The 18519-nt window shown below is 44.3% G+C and overlaps 2 protein-coding genes across 6 annotated transcripts in view; one reads left to right on the forward strand and one right to left on the reverse strand.

Annotated features, from left to right (window-relative positions):
- The window catches only part of Ccnb1ip1 (cyclin B1 interacting protein 1), a 14708-nt gene extending 13986 nt beyond the window's left edge, over positions 1–722 (reverse strand). The window contains exon 1 of the mRNA XM_031362286.1: positions 693–722. The gene's annotated coding sequence lies outside the window, so the exon portion shown is untranslated. The remainder of the gene's footprint in view (positions 1–692) is intronic.
- A 3805-nt stretch (positions 723–4527) lies between these two features.
- Positions 4528–18288, forward strand: Parp2 (poly(ADP-ribose) polymerase 2). Of its 5 annotated transcripts, none has more exons than XM_031362459.1 (16): positions 4528–4623; positions 7168–7368; positions 8034–8104; positions 9165–9239; positions 11823–11919; positions 12326–12401; positions 12993–13095; positions 13802–13952; positions 14162–14300; positions 16053–16116; positions 16197–16331; positions 16524–16651; positions 16807–16906; positions 17450–17548; positions 17764–17888; positions 18021–18288. In XM_031362459.1, the coding sequence occupies exons 1-16, from the start codon at positions 4584–4586 to the stop codon at positions 18178–18180; spliced, it is 1764 nt and encodes a 587-aa protein (XP_031218319.1). In that variant the 5' UTR covers positions 4528–4583; the 3' UTR covers positions 18181–18288. The 5 variants fall into 5 exon arrangements, with proteins under 5 accessions (XP_031218319.1, XP_031218322.1, XP_031218323.1 ...); XM_031362462.1 differs by having other exon boundaries at positions 9165–9215; XM_031362463.1 differs by having other exon boundaries at positions 7168–7305.
- The last annotated feature ends 231 nt before the right edge of the window (positions 18289–18519 follow it).

Genomic DNA, 18519 nt, shown 5'->3' on the forward strand with positions numbered 1-18519 from the left:
CCCCCCCCCCCACCCCCCTTCACCCTCTCTCTGCCCCGAGCAGAGCAGAATCTCCAGAACAGACCCAGAACGCTATTTGAATATTGGCTTGCGCAAAGCGAAGATCCCTGGTCCTTCTCCAAGTGTCTTTAAGTATTTTAGGACACAGAGGCCACCACCAGCCCTCCTAGGGCTTGTTAAATCACCTGTCCTCAGAGTTTATTATCTAGTCTCACACATGGTCTGAGCAAATACTACAACAAATAGCGTTCACAAAAGGTTCGCAAATGCGCCAAGGTCGTGGCCCCTGAGAATTAAGACAGAGGCTGAACTCATCGTCCCAGGATCGCTCCTGTTAGCGCCCGGGTAGTAACGGCGCCTTTCCCAATTAGTAAAAAAACGATGCCGAGGATTTCCCCAGATTCAGGAACTCTGTGCACGAGGTAGAATGTACTGTTTCTGTGTCCCCTGGTCTGGGGAAAGCTGACAAACCCAGGTCTGCGGAGGCCCACGTGGGGCAAACCAGGTACTCCACCTGCCTGCCCTCCCCTAACCTCCCAAAGCAGAAATGTATCTCTTCTCAACTCAAACTCCACGGCTGACATGAAGTAAAAGCCTTTCGCCTACTTAGACCACCTCAAAAAAAAAAGAGAGACATTAAAAACCAGAGATCCGAGTTAAAAACCAGAGATCCAAATTAACTACGCACTTACCAGACCACCAGAAGAGAGAGATTAGAGAACGTTGAAGGACGGGAAGCTACCTAAGTAATGAACCTCTGAACCTGATTGGCTGAGTTCAGGAGCCTCTCCCCCGCCACCTCCTCCTCCTTCCCCTCCTTCCTCTCCCTCCCCCTCCTCCTCCCTTTCCTTTTTCCCTTCCCCCTCCTCCTGATCTTAAAATGTGCTGCTAGACTGCCAGCTGCAACACAACTCTCATTTTAAGATTGAACTCCTACACGAAATTTCTTTCTGGATCATGGCACAAAACACAAGCAAACACAAATAATTGAAGCGGTCTGGGCATGTCCTTGTTCTTTTCCAAATAATTTCCAACCTGAGTAACCTCCCGTCTTTGGAACCTCAATATGGCTAACTTACGCAAGGTAATAGGTCCAATTATAAACAGTCTATAACCAAGTTAGAAATCGCATTCAGGGCAATCTTCAAGCTAACAAACAATCAATACATTTATTAATGGGTGATTTAGTGCTCATTCTTCAAAATAAAATGTGACTACTTGTACACATCTAAGCCTTCATTCCCCCAACTTAAAATTATTATAGTACAACAGGGTAGGATTAACAGGTTGGCCCTTGATCTTTTAGGTTTTCCTTTGATGTAAGCTTTATGCGCCATCTGTATAGCAACTGGACACCATCATTCAGACAAAGCACTTCACAGAACAGGAAAAGAACTTCACCAAGTGCATATCCAATAGAGGATTAATATCTTAAATACATTAAAAACTTTTTAAAAAATGCACATCAAGAAAATGAATAGCCCAGATCTAAACAAAGAAACCTCAAAGGATGAAAGACAAATGGTTAAGGGTCACCAAAGCAATGATCAGCATCCTCAGTCATCAGGGAAATTCCAATCAAAGCCACCCCATCTTACCCACATTACAGGACCAGGATCAATAGAACACATGACAGCTCACGCTGGCAAAGATGTAGGGAGAGGGAAACACTCATCTATTACTGGGGAAGTGAAAACTTGCACAGTCACTGTGGACATCAGTGGGCATTTCCTCAGGAAGCTGGGAACGATTACCTCAAGTTCTAGCTAGACCACTCTTGGGTATATACCCAAAGGATGCTTCATTCTGCTACACAGACACGTGCTCATCCATGGTCATTGCTGATGTACATATTAGCCAGGAATTAGAAATAGCCTCGATGTTCATCAAGAGATAAATAGAGCCGGGCGTGGTGGCACACGCCTTTCATCCCAGCACTTGGGAGGCAGAGGCGGGTGGATTTCTGAGTTCGAGGCCGGCCTGTATTTCTGGGTTCGAGGACAGCCAGGGCTATACAGAGAAACCCTGTCTCAAAAAACCAAAAAAAAAAAAAAAAAATAAGATAAATGGATCAGAGGGGGACGGGGAGGTGGTACTGTACAATAGATTATCACACTTCTGTTAAAAATAAGTAAAAGAAATTTTGAACTGGAAAGGGTGGCACACACCCTTAATCACTGTGGAGGAAGAGAGAGGTGGATGTATCCCTGAGTTCAAGGTTTCATTTACAGAGTGAGTCACAGGTCTGTGAAGAAGTGAAGAAAGAGAAGGAGGAGGAGGAAAAGGATATGGAAGCGGAGGAGGGAGAAGAGGGGGAGGGGCAGGAGGAAGAGGAAAGAATGGAAAGGAAGAGTAGGAAGAGATTCTGAATACCACAGATAAATGGATGGAGTTGGGGGAAAGGTCGTCCTGAGTGAGGTAACCCTGACCTAAGAAGGCAAATACATCTTCTCTTATATGTGGATGTTAGTTTTTAATCCTTCCATAGGCATGCTGCAATACAATATTACCACAAAGGTTAGGTATAGAGTTGGGAAGGAAGGGTGAGGGGAGGATCTCCCAAGGGAAGGGAAATAGACTATATAACTATGGAGAAATGAGGGGAGACTGGAGCTGGAGGATTAAATGGGGAGGGGGATGGAGAAGAGAGGTAATGGGGGTGGAAATACAGGAAGGGAAATAAGTACAGGTCATATGGAAACCTACTACTGTAGAAGCTTCTTAAAACATAGACATGTATGAAAGGAAAGTCTCAAGTAGACATCTGTCACCACCAAGAGAAACCACCAGTGCCAGGAATGGGTGACATCTAAGTGAGTTGTTGGCCAAAGGGGCTCCCTGGAAACCCCAAACAACCCAGGCTATTGCCAATGTATTGTTTGCTCTCTGCAAACTGATGGCAAGGCCCTATTGCTAAAAATTGATACTGACATACCTCATTGAATATGGAGGAGTTGAGCCAGTACCTATCTAGAACCTTCCCATCCTTACTGACTAATTTTCATGGTTCTGGAAGGTACTCTGTACATTACTGATATGGGATGTGTGGTGTGTGTGTGTGTGTACGTGCCCCTCACACAATTCAAGTGAACGTATATGTCTCTTGTGCTTTTTCTTTATTTATTTTTTTTATTCCTTTGTTTTTTTTAAGAGGGTTTTTCTGTATAGCCTGACTGTCCTGGAATTCAACCTGTAGACCAGGCTAGCCTTGAACTCAGAGATCTGCTTCCCTGTGCCACCTAAGCATAGGATCAAAGGTGTGTGCCACCACACCCACCTCTTCCTCCCAAGTGCTGGGATTAAAGGCATGTGCCACCACCGCCCAGCCCTTTTATTTTTATTTTGTCTTTTTTTTAATTGCCTGCTGTATAAAGAGAGATCAAGAAGACGTGGAGTTAGTTGGATGGGGATCTGGAGGAGGCAAGGGACAGGAAATGGTAATCAAAGTTTTTATTTTCGAGTTTTGGTCATTAGTCGATCTGAGGCATCTACACATGAGTCAAGCAAGTCACAGCTTCTGGCCTTTGTAAGGAAAGCCGGACTTGGTATGAGCTCCTATTCCACTCCTATCGCAGTTGCTTCTCCTCTCTCAGTGTTCTTCGATGTAGCTCAACTCTGCTCATTTACTTCATGAGGAATCCCTAGCCTGCTTCTCTGTTATGACTTCCTATGATACTATAAGCTTTTCCTGAGTACTTTTTACACCTCCAAGTTCATTTTTGCTTTTGTAACAAGTACACATATATATTCTCCCAATAACGAGCTATATGGAGGTATGAACTCCATATTATTTTTTTATTTATTTATTTTTGCCAGACAAATGGCTAAAGTATAGCCCAAAAATCCAGCAATAGGGAGGGGGGTGATATCTCGTTTCACTAAATGTTGTCAAGCTCCTTTCTACCATTTTTATGGCTTAATCCATATTTGTATCACTCTCAAACTTGGTCTTCTTATTTTAGAGAGTTGTGGTCAATACACAGTTCACGGAGTAACTTTGGAGAAGACTTTGGGGTCAATACTCACAGAACAAGTCTGCCTACAATGCGGATAGTAAGTTAGAATAAATGAGTAAGTTAGAATAAAATGAGTGTGGAATCAAAAGGAGGGCGGGGGAGAGTAGTCTGAATTGGGTTATGAGGCCCACGAGGTGCCTCACCTCAGCCATTGAACTCGCGCTGCTGGCCGTGAGTCTGTTCCAAGCTCCGGCGAGGGAGGCATCCGCCCACCCCGGGCTTCTCCTGCCCAGTCTGCCCACGCGTAGAGCCCTGCTCTCTGGGAACTCACCTCCCCGCTCGGGGAGAGCCCGGTTAGGGCCGCGGGAGGCCCCAGTCTCAGACCTTCCCAGGGGCCTAAGAGTGACGAGCACTCAGCGCGTGGCCCCGCTGATGAGCTTCCTCCGCCCACTGCGAAACACATGAGCGGCAATCATTATAAGCCTCCAAAGCGGAAAATCTTTTTCGATTATGGTGACTTCCCACAAAGCATAGCGCTAATTTGCATGCGCTTTATCTCAGTCTCCTGCTACAGGCAAGAAGCCCGCGCATCCGGGCAAGAAATGATGACGTCGTCCCTCAAGCGCGATGGCGCCGCGGCGGCGGAGATCTGGCTGTGGAAGGCGAGGTGGGATTTCAATCCGCAGGCAGAATGCTCGGCCCAGTGTCACAGGGAGCCCCTCGCTTTTTCATATTACGCTTCAGTCCAAAGAGGCGTGTGGACCCGAAACTACAAACTTAAATGCCAAGTATTGTTAATAGCTTATGTCATTCAATTTTTAAAGTCTTCGTTATTGACCTTAGCATTGCGAACGGATAAGCGCTTACAGTAAAGTGTTTAACAACTTACGTCAACCTTTTAAGATACATCTGATTTCAGAAAGTAAAATTCGAATCCTAGAATTGTTGTCTATGTCTGTGATCTTGGTTTTTATATTGCGGGCAACTGAAGTACAATGAACTTACAGGTTCTGAAGCTCCAAGAAGCAACGCTGGCTGTAAGTTGCTCAGTCCAGACCGTAGAACACTTTACTGATGGTCATGATGAAGTGGTCTAGTTTGAAGGAACTTATTAAAGACCAAAGGCTTTGATACTCATGTAGTGAACTGTAAACATCTCTGTGAACTTATACTTCATCCTATTATTTATATTCGGTCAGGATAGCAATTTAGGCAGTATTGCTCAGTGAGTGGTTGTGCAAAGTTATTTGTGTATGTTCAGAAGAACATCGTAAATTATTTCTTTAAAAATTATTTCATCTTTATGTGTGTATATTATCTGCATGCATAAATGGGCACCAAGTATGTGCCCGGAAGTGTTGCACCCCCCTGGAACTAGGGTTACTGACAGTTGTGGTCTACCATATGAGAGATGGAACTTAAACCCAGATCCTCTGGAAGAATCAGGCAGCTTCTTCATCACTGACCCACCTCTCCAGCCACTTTAAATTCTTTCTTTAAAGGAAATTATGAGAGCCTGCTGGGCATGGTGGCTCACACCTTTAATGCTAGCACTTGGGAGGCAGAGGCAGCAGGATCTCTGTGAGATCCAGGACAGCCAGGGCTATACAGAGAAACCCTGACATTTAAAATAAAGGGGGGGGGGGGAGTTGTCAGGGTGCTGAAGAGTTAGCTCAGTGTTAAAAAGCCACTTGTTGCCCTTGCAGAGGGCTTGGGTTTGACTCCAAAAGCCCACATGGCAGGTCATAACCACCCTACCAGACCTCCAGGTGTACCAGGCATGCACGTGGTGCACATACATATATAGAGACAGAACCCCCCCATACACATAAAATGAAATAATAACCTTTTGGGAGTCTTTTGTTTTGTTTGTTTTGCTTTTTACCTTTGTTGGCAGTCAAGGGCAGAGACAATTCTGCTGTCTCTGACAGAGACCTAAGTTTTTCAGAGAACTCCACTCAGGCAAGCCTAGTATTCTTGGCTTTAAAGTAGAAAGGACTTTCAGGAGTATGCAAGATGAACCAGAATTGGAAGTTTATTAAAGGAGATGTCAACATATGTTTTAAGCACAAGGGTTAAAAGAAAAGAAATACTTGGGAAGAGAGGCACTGCAGAACATTGAGTGTGGGCTTCTCAAAGAAGAATCACTCTTCACTGTCTTTATAATAGACATGTATGTAAGGTTTGTGAGGTGTTTTTTTTTTTTTTAAAGATTTATCTTATTTATTTTATGTGTATGAGTACACTGTAGCTGTACAGATGGTCATGAATCATCATGTGTGTGACTGCTGTTGAACTCAGGACCTCTGCCGGCCCGCTCGCTCCAGCCCCGCTGGCTCCAGCCAGCTCCCTCCGGTGTAATTCACTGCAGCTGTCTTCAGAAGCACCAGAAGAGGGCGTCAGATCTCATTACAGATGGTTGTGAGCCACCATGTGGTTGCTGGGATCCGAACTCAGGACCTTTGGAAGAGCAGTCAGTGCTCTTACCTGATGAGCCATCTCACCAGCCCCCGTGAGGTGTTTTTTTTAAAATTGGCTTTTCAAAGGGTTGTTAAAGAATTTAAATAAGATCACAGTTCCTGACTTAAATCTGACAGAATCCCAGCATCTAAGTCTAGATAATAAGGGATGCAGGAAGTTAGGCTGTCAAGCACTGTAAACAGTGTTTGTGAGTGATGCTGGAAGTTAGGCTGTCAGCACAGTAAACAGTGTTTGTGGTCTGTTTAAGATTCCCATAAAATAGCCGGGTGGTGGTGCCTTTAATCCCAGCACTTGGGAGGCAGAGGCAGGCTGATTTCTGAGTTCGAGGCCAGCCTGGTCTACAGCGTGAGTTCCAGGACAGCCAGGGCTACACAGAAAAACCCCGGGTCGAAAAACCAAAAAAAAAAAAAAAGATTCCCATAAAATGGAAGAGAAATGAACCCAGGCTCATTGCCATATTCATTTAGGCCGCCAGCCCAATTCATTGTCATTTTAACATGAAAATATCTGAAGATCTGTGTCAGCAGCTTTCATAGCACCTTAATTGGACTGGAATTCTTGCCTCTCAGCTGCAGAGAGGCCTCAGCCAGAGTCCGGGATAGGACGGGCTGCCTTTCCTTTGCAGTGCTCCCTAATTTTCCTGTGTTGTTATTTTGCTTCGGTATTGTTTCAGTCAAGTTAGGCCATCTTCATAGTGCAGTAATTCTTGGTGTATTGTTCTTGCCATCAGTGCTAAATGAAGCCAAGAAAGTTGATAATGGCAACAAAGCAACAGAAGACTCTCCTCCTGCCAAGAAAATGCGCCCATGCCACAGAAAGGGCCCTGCAGCTGGAGGGAAGAACGCAGACAGGACCAAAGGCAGGGAAGGTAACCAGAGAAAGGGGCCTATGGCTGGAGAGAAGGACACAGACAGGACCAAAGGCAGGGAAGGTAACCAGAGAACGGGGCCTATGGCTGGAGGGAAGGACGCAGACAGGACCAAAGGCAGGGAAGGTAACCAGAGAACGGGGCCTATGGCTGGAGAGAAGGACGCAGACAGGACCAAAGGCAGGGAAGGTAACCAGAGAATGGGGCCTATGGCTGGAGGGAAGGACGCAGACAGGACCAAAGGCAAGGAAGGTAACCAGAGAACGGGGCCTATGGCAGGAGGGAAGGACGCAGACAGGACCAAAGGCAAGGAAGGTAACCAGAGAACGGGGCCTATGGCTGGAGGGAAGGACGCAGACAGGACCAAAGGCAGGGAAGGTAACCAGAGAAAGGGGCCTATGGCTGGAGAGAAGGACGCAGACAGGACCAAAGGCAAGGAAAGTAACGGGCAGGAAGGACGTGGGACAACTCTCGGATCGCCAGAAGAATTGTGATGATATTTGTTCTTTCCCTCTTTGAGGATATAATTAATTTCCCTATCACTTGGGCATTCTGCAGTCCCAATCTACTTTGTTAAATCTTTGTTTTCATAGGTTTGAGAGATGGACTGGGACCTAGGCAGACGGGCCTGCTCGGGAAGGGCAGAGTTAATTATGACAGCTTTCTAGCCAAGACTGCTCTTTTGATTTCCTCATCAGTAATGATACTGCATGTTTGTGTTCCCTCAGACTCTGTGAAGACCTTGCTGTTAAAGGGCAAAGCTCCTGTGGACCCAGAGTGTACAGCCAAGGTGGGAAAGGTAAGAAGAGCACCTGCAGTGGGAAGCAGAGTTCTTTTGTTTTATTATCATTCCTGGCTGGAATACCGTTGGTGCTCATTTTAAAAATACTTCCTAAAATATTGCTAGTGATTATTTTTCTCCAGAGTTGAGAAGTAGGGGTGATGAGGTTTCAATTTAGCAGAATATTGAGCCTAGAGAAATGGCCCAGTGGCTAAGAACATTTATTGTTCTTCAAGAGGAGCTGGGTTTGATTCCCAGCACCCACATGGCAACTTACAACTGTCTGTCTGTAACTCCATTTCTAAGAGATATGATACACTCTTCTGACCTCTACAGGTACCAGGCATGCAAGTGGCACATATACATACTACATACGTACATACACACAGACACACATACACACGCGCAGGCAAAACACTCACATGTAAAATAAAAAATGAATAGATTTACTTTTTAAAAATGTAAAGAAATTCACAGAATAGTAACATAATTACTACAGGGCCTGCCATTAGCTTTCCACAGTGTGTTTCCTTTTTCACCCAGGAAATGTTATGATTATTAAGAGAGGACTCTATGGGGTTTTTGTTTGGGTTTGGGTTTGGTTTGGTTTTAAGACAGGGTTTCTCTGTGTAACTCTGCCTATCCTAGAACTCATTCCATAGACCAGGCTGGTCTCAAACTCAGAGATCCGCCTGCCTCTGCAGATCCCCGAGTGCTAGGACTAAAGGCGTGCGCCACCTTCACCCAGTTGACAGTGTGATTTTGATGATAAACTCCCATGGAATGGCTTGAATTACTGATGAAGGGGAAAGAGGCTGGAAGGATCTAGAAACAAGAATACTTATAAGCAGGTTTCTTTTGAGTTAGACTCTTTTAGACCTCTGTAATTAGAAGTAGTTATTATGTTTTAATTATAATAATAGTGATAGTCTGTGGGTAGAACATATCTTTCCTTATCTCTTCCTGGAAAACAAATGTTGGAAGTGCTGAAGAATAACCCCTAAAGCACTAGGAGGAAGAAGTCTCACTTTTTCCTAACACTGAGTGCATTGATGCTGTCCGTTTTCTCTCTTCCCAGGCTCATGTGTATTGTGAAGGAGATGATGTCTATGATGTCATGCTAAATCAAGTAAGAAGATATGTCGCTGTAATCGTGGGAAGTTCTTTCTTTACTTAGTTTATTTGGGTGTATATGTATGTGGAGGACAAGGGACAGCTTGAGTCACTTCTCAGTCTTGTGTAGTTAGTGGCACACACCTTTAATCCCAGCACTTGGGAGGCAGAAGCAGGCAGATCTCTGAGTTCCAGGTCAGCCTGGTCTACATAGTAAGTTCCAGGACAGCCAGGACTACATAGTGAGACCCTATCTCAAAAAGCAGACAAGGGGAAAAAAAAAAAAAAGAAGAAAAGAGTCAGTTCTCTCCTTCTGCCTAGAGGGTCCCTGTGATGAACTCAGGATTGGCAGGGGGCCTTTACCATTGAGCCCTTGGCTAGTCCAGGTTATTAGAATTTCCTTATAATATGAACAGCTCACATCTTCCCAAAATTGACATTGATTTTTGATTATATTATGATTTCCTTTTTGTTCATGATGAAGACTTTTTCGTTTGTTGGTTTGTTTTATAGGGGTTCTCTGTTTATTTCTTTATTTCTCTGTATAGCTCAGGCAGGCCTTGAACTTGTAGTTTTCCTGTTTCCATATCTATAGGACTGGAATTGTAGGAGCACAGCTGTCTAACTCAGTTCATGCTGACATTTTAAACATATGTAGTTTTTTTTTTTTTTTTTAATATTGTTGTGTGTGCCTGGTGGGAGGAGGCACACACACTACAGCACATGTGTGGAGCCTCCCTAACCCCTACCCCTTTTCTTTGCATGCTTATATGTATGTTGCTATGTTGCCCTTACTAGCCTGGCAGTCACTCTGCAGACCAGGCTGGCCTCAGACTGACAATAACTGTGCTGCCTCAGCCTCCTGAGAGTTAGAATTGTAAGTGTGAGCACCACAATTTTCTGTTTCTTTCTTTTTTTCTCCCAGTTTGAGAGACCAAACCCAGTGCCTTGTGCTTGTCAAGCAAGGCTCTCTCTGCACAGAGCTAGATCCTTAACCAACCTTTTTTTAATGATTCATATGTATTGATGTTTTGCCTACAAGTATATCTGTGTGAGGGTTTCAGATCCCCTAGAACTGGAGTTACAGACATTTGTGAACTGCCAAGTTAGTGCTGGGAATTGAATCCAGGTCCCCTGGAAGAACAGCCAGGGTTCTAAATCTCTGAGATCTCTCTTCAGCCCCTAGTCTTCTCTTCTCTTCTCTTCTCTTCCTTTCCCAATCTCTCTCTCTCTCTCTCTGTGTGTGTGTGTGTGTGTGTGTGTGTGTGTGTGTGTGTATGTGTGTGTGTTGTTTTGAACAGATATTTTCATACACATACATTGTTTTGAACAGATATTTTCTTTGTTAATTTATTTCCTGGATATGACTCATATTTGGATTTATCTACTTTTGTGCTTGTGAATACAGATGTATGTTTACATGTAGAGGCCAAAGGTCAACTTCAGGTGTTGTTCATCAGGTTCCATAGACTAGTTTTGTTTTTTGTTTTTTGTTTTTTTTTTCCTTATCGAAAGTTCTTTTGCTAACCTGCTCTCTTAATAGGTTAGTCTGGCTGGCCAGTGAGCAGGCTTCAGGAATCCACTTGTCTCTGCCACTCAGTGCTGGGATTCTAAATGTGCATTGCCGTGCTGGATTTTTCGCATGGGTTTTGGGGATTGAGAACTCCAGGGTCGGGGCCTGGCGAAGTGGCTCAGCGGGTAAGAGCACTGACTGCTCTTCCAAAGGTCCTGAGTTCGGATCCCAGCAACCACATGGTGGCTCACAACCACCCATAATGAGATCAGACCCTCTTCTGGTGCGTCTGAAGACACTACAATGAATTACAGTTCAGTTCCCAGCAGCCACACACATCTGTACACACAGCTCACGACCATCTGTACAGCTACAGTGTATAAATAAAATAAATCTTTAAAAAAAAAAAAAAAGAGAGAGAGAACTCCGGGGTCACTGGGCTATGGTGGCGCACGCCTTTAATCCCAGCACTTGGGAGGCAGAGGCAGGCGGATTTATGAGTTCGAGGCCTGCCTGGTCTACAGAGTGAGTTCCAGGACAGCCAGGGCTATACAGAGAAACCCTGTCTCGAAAAACCAAAAGAGAGAAAGAGAGAGAGAGAGAGAGAGAGAGAGAGAGAGAGAGAGAGAGAGAGAGAGAGAGAGAGAGAGAACTCTGGGTTGTTTAGCAAGTACTTTACTGACTGAGCTTTCTCACTAGCCACGCACTTTGATTTATTGATCTAATATATGTCATTTTATATCTCACTAGTATTCTGTTGTATTATTTCTACCTAAACTATCATAAGCTATGCCAGGGAGCTGGCTGAGTCACTTTCTCTCTTTTTTTTTTTTTTTTCTTTGAGACAGGGTTTCTCTGTGTAGCCCTGGCTGTCCTAGAACTCACTCTGCAGAGTAGGCTGGCATCGAAATCAGAGATCCACCTGCCTCTGCCTCCCAAGTGCAGAATGAAATGCTAGGTTCCTACTTATATCCTTATTCTCTGATTCATCATGATATGCTCCCACTGTGGCAAGTACTAGATAGCTGTAACAAAAGAAACACAGTCGTTTGTGTGACCTCAGTCATAGAGCTAACTCCTCTTATGTTATTGTTCTCCCACTTGTCACAGACCAATCTCCAGTTCAACAACAACAAGTACTACCTCATTCAGCTGTTAGAAGATGATGCCCAGAAGAACTTCAGCGTTTGGATGAGGTGGGGCCGAGGTAAAGGCTTTCTAATGGACTGATGAGTTCTCATTCAGAAACACAGGCTATGTAGTGAGTAGGTTTAGGTTTCCGAGGAGCTCAGGAATCCAGATGGGCTTTTGAGGTTGGGAGGAGTGGTGGGCATCCACACTGGGAAGCTTGGTGAGGCTGAGAAGACCCCTGGACTGGGCTGGCGGGACTGCTTATAGGCTGTGACACGTAGCGGTAACTTGTATCAGCATGATCGCTTGCCTAAGCCCTTTCACCTTTCTCTCTTCTGTCCCTGCCTATTAGTCAGACAGTAAGCAGAGAGACCCTAGAGACAGTAAGCAGAGAGACCATAGAGAGATGGCTCATTGCTACTGGAGAGCTACGTGCAGGGTTTAGGACAAGGAACCCTCCTATGTATGCCTTTACTTTGCAGTTGGGAAAACGGGGCAGCACAGCTTGGTGGCTTGTTCTGGTGACCTCAACAAAGCAAAAGAAATATTTCAGAAAAAGTAAGTGCTAAAAAATGAGTTTAAAAGCATACCCTTCTTGGATCTCTGTTGTTGAAATGTTTTATGTAAGGATGATTCGGCATAAATGTTCATTCATTTCGACTCTGACTCCGGGCCTGTGATTAGAACATTAAATTGTATCTTCAGCCAGTGATCAAATCATCCTAGAAGTTGACCAGAAGAATATTTTTTAAACATAGCAAGCAAATCTAAGAAATTAGACACATCAGACCACACCCGCAGCATTAAACTTCTTGATTTTGAGCACAGACTTTCTAGAGTCTAGAAGCATGTCTCTTTCTGGGACAGGCATTGCTTATCTACCTGTTCTTTTATACATCGATGGCTTCTGTCTCTGGGGACCTTTGGGAAGCCAGGAAGCCTTTACTCTCAATTTTACATGATTCCCTTGTTCTGGTATTTCTGTTCACTCAGTGTCCTGATTTACAATTCACACTACAGAACTCTGAGGTAGGCCTGAGCTGTGAGGGACACAAAGTGTTGAGAAACTATGTTAGAGAGTTGCTGTATGCCTCCCTCTGGCAATGAACCTTGATTCGTATGATTTTCCCACTACCTTGGGCTCCACAGATTCCTTGACAAAACTAAAAATAATTGGGAAGATCGTGAGAACTTTGAGAAAGTACCTGGAAAATATGACATGTTACAGATGGACTATGCTGCCAGCACACAGGTACGCTGACTGACTCTGCAGAAGGTGTCTCAGGGGCGGGGAGGGCTAGCCAGGCGCTGGAGATCAGGCCAAGACCAGAAGAGGCTGGGATATTAGGAGTCACTGCTGCTTCCCACCTCAGAGATAACTCTCCCTCATCTTTGATTGCAAAGGGTCTGGTCTTTTCTGTTATGTACTAGAATTCTTTTGAATTCCAAGGCCTGCTTCTACAAGTTCAGTGTTACTGACCCAGAGAAGATTGCTAAATGACCAAACTGAGAAGCTGTTTAAAGCTAGCTTCATCACTGTAAAGGACTGCAAGTGCAGGGTCTGAAGTGGAATGCTTGCCCGGCATGCACAAGGCCCTGGGTTCAAAACCAAGAATCACAAGAGGAAAGAAAGAAAAATAATTTTGACAAATGGGTTTCCAGGATGCTGAAAAGTTTCCTAAAAACTCATAGGTCTGGAAATTAAGAAACTTGTATTAATATGCTCAGGTCTGGGATGTAAAAGCTGTGTTTACATTCTTAAAGACATTGTTGAAAGAAAGGGCCTTTTGTTCTTTCTCTGAGTGCTTCAGTGGAAGGGAGCACTGACAAATCAGGGTGGAAATCACATTGGCTACTCTAACTAGATTCCTAATAGAAACGTTCCAGCATTCAAACACAGAGGATCACAGTAGAACTGTTCCCTACAGATGTTAGAAGTGGGGTTTATTTTGCTACAGGATGAAAGTAAAACAAAACAAGAGGAAACTTTGAAGCCCGAGTCTCAGCTGGATCTTCGAGTCCAGGAGCTGCTAAAGCTGATCTGTGATGTGCAGACCATGGAAGAGATGATGATTGAGATGAAGTATGACACCAAGAGAGCCCCGCTTGGTAAGACTCGGACTCTCTGCAGCCCCTTGGTGTCCCGTCTCTGCAGTGAACAGTCTCATCGCTAGCTAAGGTTTACTCAGAGTCCTGAGTGAGGGAAACGGGATCGAGAGAGGCGGGTTGGGAGGACATTGCCTTGTTATTGGGCAGAGATATGCAGTTTACAGGGATGGGACCCTATTCTGGAGTCTGACCTCTGACTGGGCCTCCAGGAAAGCTGACAGTGGCGCAAATCAAGGCGGGTTACCAGTCTCTCAAGAAGATTGAGGACTGTATCCGTGCCGGCCAGCATGGGCGAGCGCTTGTTGAAGCATGCAATGAATTCTACACCAGGATCCCTCATGACTTTGGGTAAGGTCGTGCTGTCTCTTTACTTTGTTGTTCTACTCACCTTTTATGCCCTAAGCAGCTGCAGAGGCTGTGGTCCTCTCAATCTTTGTCACCGTAAATAGAACTGGATCCAGTATGATTTGTAGCTAGCTTAGAATAAGGGACGTCAGCATTCAGGAGCAGGGATGTGAGCATTCAGGAGCAGGGAGAGGCTGCCTAATAAGTTTGAGACCAGCCTTAACTCTATCTCAAGGAAACTTTAAAAAATAAAAGAAATTTGGGACATAATTTTCCAACTTACTAGAACTATATTCTTTTTAATTTTTGTTTTTCGAGACAGGGTTTCTCTGTATAGCCCTGGCTGTCCTGGAACTCACTCTGTAGACCAGGCTGGCCTCGAACTCAGAAATCTGTCTGCCTCTCCCTCCCAAGTGCTGGGATTAAAGGCATGCACCACCACTACCCAGCTTAGAACTGTATTCTTGACCTAATGAATGCTACCAACTCAAGAGAGAATGGATCCCCCACCCAACAAAATAAAAAATAAAAAAACCTGCTGGGCAGTGGTGGTGCACACCTTTAATCCCAGCACTTGGGAGGCAGAGGCAGGTGGATTTCTCAGTTCGAGGCTAGCCTGGTCTACAGAGTGAGTTCCAACACAGCCAGGGCTACATAGAGAAACCCTGTCTCAAATAACAACAACAACAAAAAAAAAAACCTTTAAAATGCAAAGCCATAAATGAAAAGTCTATATCTAGCCACTGAGAAAGCACCTTGCAAATCCCACCCCTTCTGTTCTTCTTTTTTTTTAAGATCTATGGATTTATTTTTTATGTATGTGAGTACACTGTAGCTGAACAGGTGGTTGTGAGCCTTCATGTGGTTGTTGGGAATTGAATTTTTTTAGGACCTCTGCTCACTCCAGTCAACCCTGATCAGCCCCTTCTCTTTTTTAAGAGGACTATAATCTCACAAATACCTCTTTTCTGAATCCAAATGATTGGTATTAAATGAAGAAAATTTCTATCCTTTATTTGTGTGTGTGTGTGTGGTCCTGGGGACTGAACCTAGGCCTTGAAGAAAATTTCTATCCTTTATTTGTGTGTGTGTGTGTGGTCCTGGGGACTGAACCTAGGCCTTGCCACCCAAGCACTTTCCCTCAGAGCTATAGCCTAGCTCTGTTCATTCTTCATCCTGGTTTTCATTGTTTCCACTTAAAATAGCCCTGAATGCCCAAAGGACTTACCCCCTCTGGATTGTATTCTGACTTCCTTATTGATGTCAATGTAGCTTATTTTTTAAGAAGAATCCCATAAAAAATTTTCTACTCTAGTCCCTAACATAACATGAAAATCTAAGTAGTTTGTTTTACCCTACCCTGGATGTGCATTTAATATCCCTTTATATACTTGGGTTTTGAAGTCTTCACAGGTCTCTCTCTTTCAAATAGGAAATCCTAATTTTGTTTCTTTCCTTTGTAAATTTTTTATTTGTTTACTTGTTTGTTTGTTTGTTTTAAGACAAAGATTCTCTGTGTAGTCCTGGCTCTCCTGGAACTCACTCTGTAGACCAGGCTGGCCTTGGACTCAACTCTCATAGATCTTCCTACCTCTCTTCCTGGGTCTGGAATTAAAAGTGTACACCACCAGGACCAACTCTTTCTTTTCCCTTTTAGTAAGAAGACAAATCTTGTTTTCCAAAGGACGTAATTTTTAGCCTTGCATCCCGTATCCACAGAACAGACTGCTCATTGTGGTTGTACTCTGTCCTTAGACTCGCCATCCCTCCAGTAATCCGGACAGAGAAGGAACTGTCAGACAAAGTAAAACTGCTAGAGGTGAGCTGTGAATGCATTTGGAAGGTTTTAGTCTCTTCTCCTGAGTTCCTTCACATTGATTCTTTATTTCGTTTTCTTAGGCATTGGGAGACATTGAAATTGCCCTTAAACTGGTGAAGCCAGAGCGCCAAAGCCTAGAACACCCACTAGACCAACATTATAGAAACCTACGCTGTACTTTGCGTCCTCTGGACCATGAGAGTAACGAGTTTAAAGTAATAAAAATAGTCATTTATTTCTATGTTCTTACTCCAGTAAAACCCTGTGTTTACCAGGAACTTGGGAATGTAGGAATCTTTCTCATTGTGAGGCTTACTTGGGGACAGAAAGTTCTGCCAACTTGAGAAGCTCTGCATCCTTCAGTTCAATGCAGGATCCACATTTGCTATGCTTATTCTTTTCCACAGGTGATTTCTCAGTACCTGCAGTCGACCCATGCTCCTACGCACAAGGACTATACAATGACCTTGCTGGATGTTTTCGAAGTAGAGAAGGAAGGAGAGAAAGAGGCCTTCAGAAAGGACCTTCCTAACAGGTCTGAGTCTGGCTCGGGTTGAGCAGACATTTCCTAGGCTGAAACACAGCGAAGGAGTTTGGAGGGTGGCAGAAGCAGCTGTTGCTGTGTTGGTTGGCTTTTTGTGTTTGTGACTGATGTTTGAGGAGAAGAGTAAACTAATGGTTCTTTCTTAGGATGCTACTCTGGCATGGATCCAGACTGAGTAACTGGGTGGGGATCCTGAGCCACGGGCTTAGAGTTGCCCCACCTGAGGCTCCCATCACAGGTTATATGGTAAGTAGACTGAAGGCCAGGAGCCCAAAGGGAGAAAAACAGTGATGACTTTGGTCCTCCAACCCAGTATTAGGTGGTATTTCTTGGAAAGAGTTAAAACCATTTTTTTCTTCACTGTGTCCCTCTTTCTTTAAATTATAAAAGATATGTCTCTTCTTCCCAAAGGCAAACATCTGTGGCTGTTTTTGTTGGCTCTTGAGCTGACATGGAAAGGACAGTGGGGGAGGAACTATGCTGTGTTTATGAGAACAGGGCCTCATGGTCAATGCTCAGTCTCCCTCATCATAGAATTTGCTTGGTTGGTTGGTTGGTTGGTTGGTTGGTGTTTTTTGTTTTGTTTTGTTTTGTTTTTTGTCTGTTTGTTGGTTTAGGTTTTGTTTTGAGGCAAGTCTGCAACTTGCTACATAGACCAGGCTGGGCTCAAACTTGGGGATCTGCCTGCTTCTGCCTTCTGAGTGCAGGTATTAAAGGCATGCACTGTACCAGGACCTTCTCATATAGTGGAGCAGACAGCTGAACTCCATTTTTGTTGATCTATTTCAGTTTGGGAAAGGAATCTACTTTGCTGACATGTCCTCCAAGAGTGCCAATTACTGCTTTGCCTCTCGCTTAAAGAACACAGGATTGCTTCTTCTGTCAGAGGTAAGGCAGGGAACACAGCTATGATCTCTAATTTAACTCAGATTTTTCACTGGGAAAATTTGACTTTGGATTCAAGAAATTCACCTGGAATGGGATTCCGATTGCATTAGACTCCTCTTCTGCTAAAGTAAGGGAGTAAAATACAAATCAGGGCAGCTTTAGAAGCACCTATTTCTTGACTAGGTATAGGCATTCAGGGACCTTTTGCTTTGCAGGTAGCTCTGGGTCAGTGTAATGAACTACTGGAGGCCAATCCTGAGGCAGAAGGATTGCTTCAGGGCAAGCATAGCACCAAGGGCATGGGAAAGATGGCTCCCAGCCCTGCCCACTTCATCACCCTGTAAGTACCCGGAGCTAAGGCTCCTGGAAGGCTTAGCTTCCTGGAAGGCTTCTTTCTAGTTGTTAAGAATCTACTGTCTATTTCAACTCTGGACAAAATGCTGATCTTGACATATTTTCTTCCATTTGGCAGGAATGAGAGTACAGTGCCCTTAGGACCAGCAAGTGACACAGGAATTCTCAATCCAGAGGGGTACACCCTCAACTACAATGAGTTCATTGTTTATAACCCCAATCAGGTCCATATGCGATACCTTCTAAAGATTCAATTTAACTTTCTGCAGCTGTGGTGAATGTTGATCAAACAAGCCAGAGAGAATATCTAAACTTCAAACAAAAACCAAACAATATTATGTTCTTGAACTTTTTGATATTTTGTTTAATAAAATAGTATAAATGTACCTGGCTTTTTTGGGTTTTATTTCTCCAAACACTTATTCTTTGTGGTGCGCATGCCTGTGTGCACACATGGAGGCTAGAGAAGGTCATGTTGGGTGTATGCATGAACACTCTTCACACTGTCCCCTTGACAGGGCTCTGCTCTAGAGAGAAGCTGATGCCCAGCAAGTCCTAGCAGTTCAGTCCTTTGCACTCCAAGATGCTAGGATTACAGATAGTGCAGCCAGATTCAG

This window comes from Mastomys coucha, unplaced genomic scaffold (assembly GCF_008632895.1).
Source record: "Mastomys coucha isolate ucsf_1 unplaced genomic scaffold, UCSF_Mcou_1 pScaffold9, whole genome shotgun sequence".
In the NCBI taxonomy this organism is placed as follows: domain Eukaryota; kingdom Metazoa; phylum Chordata; class Mammalia; order Rodentia; family Muridae; genus Mastomys; species Mastomys coucha.

What these genes read in the sequence shown, in the direction of transcription:
- Parp2 (XM_031362459.1), top strand. Translation starts at nt 4,584, where the DNA reads ATGGCGCCGCGGCGGCGGAGATCTGGCTGTGGAAGGCGAG. An exon ending in CAGGACCAAAGGCAGGGAAG is followed by an intron (nt 7,369 to 8,033) that starts GTAACCAGAGAA and finishes GTGTTCCCTCAG; the next exon opens with ACTCTGTGAAGACCTTGCTG. An exon ending in ATGAGAGTAACGAGTTTAAA is followed by an intron (nt 16,332 to 16,523) that starts GTAATAAAAATA and finishes TCTTTTCCACAG; the next exon opens with GTGATTTCTCAGTACCTGCA.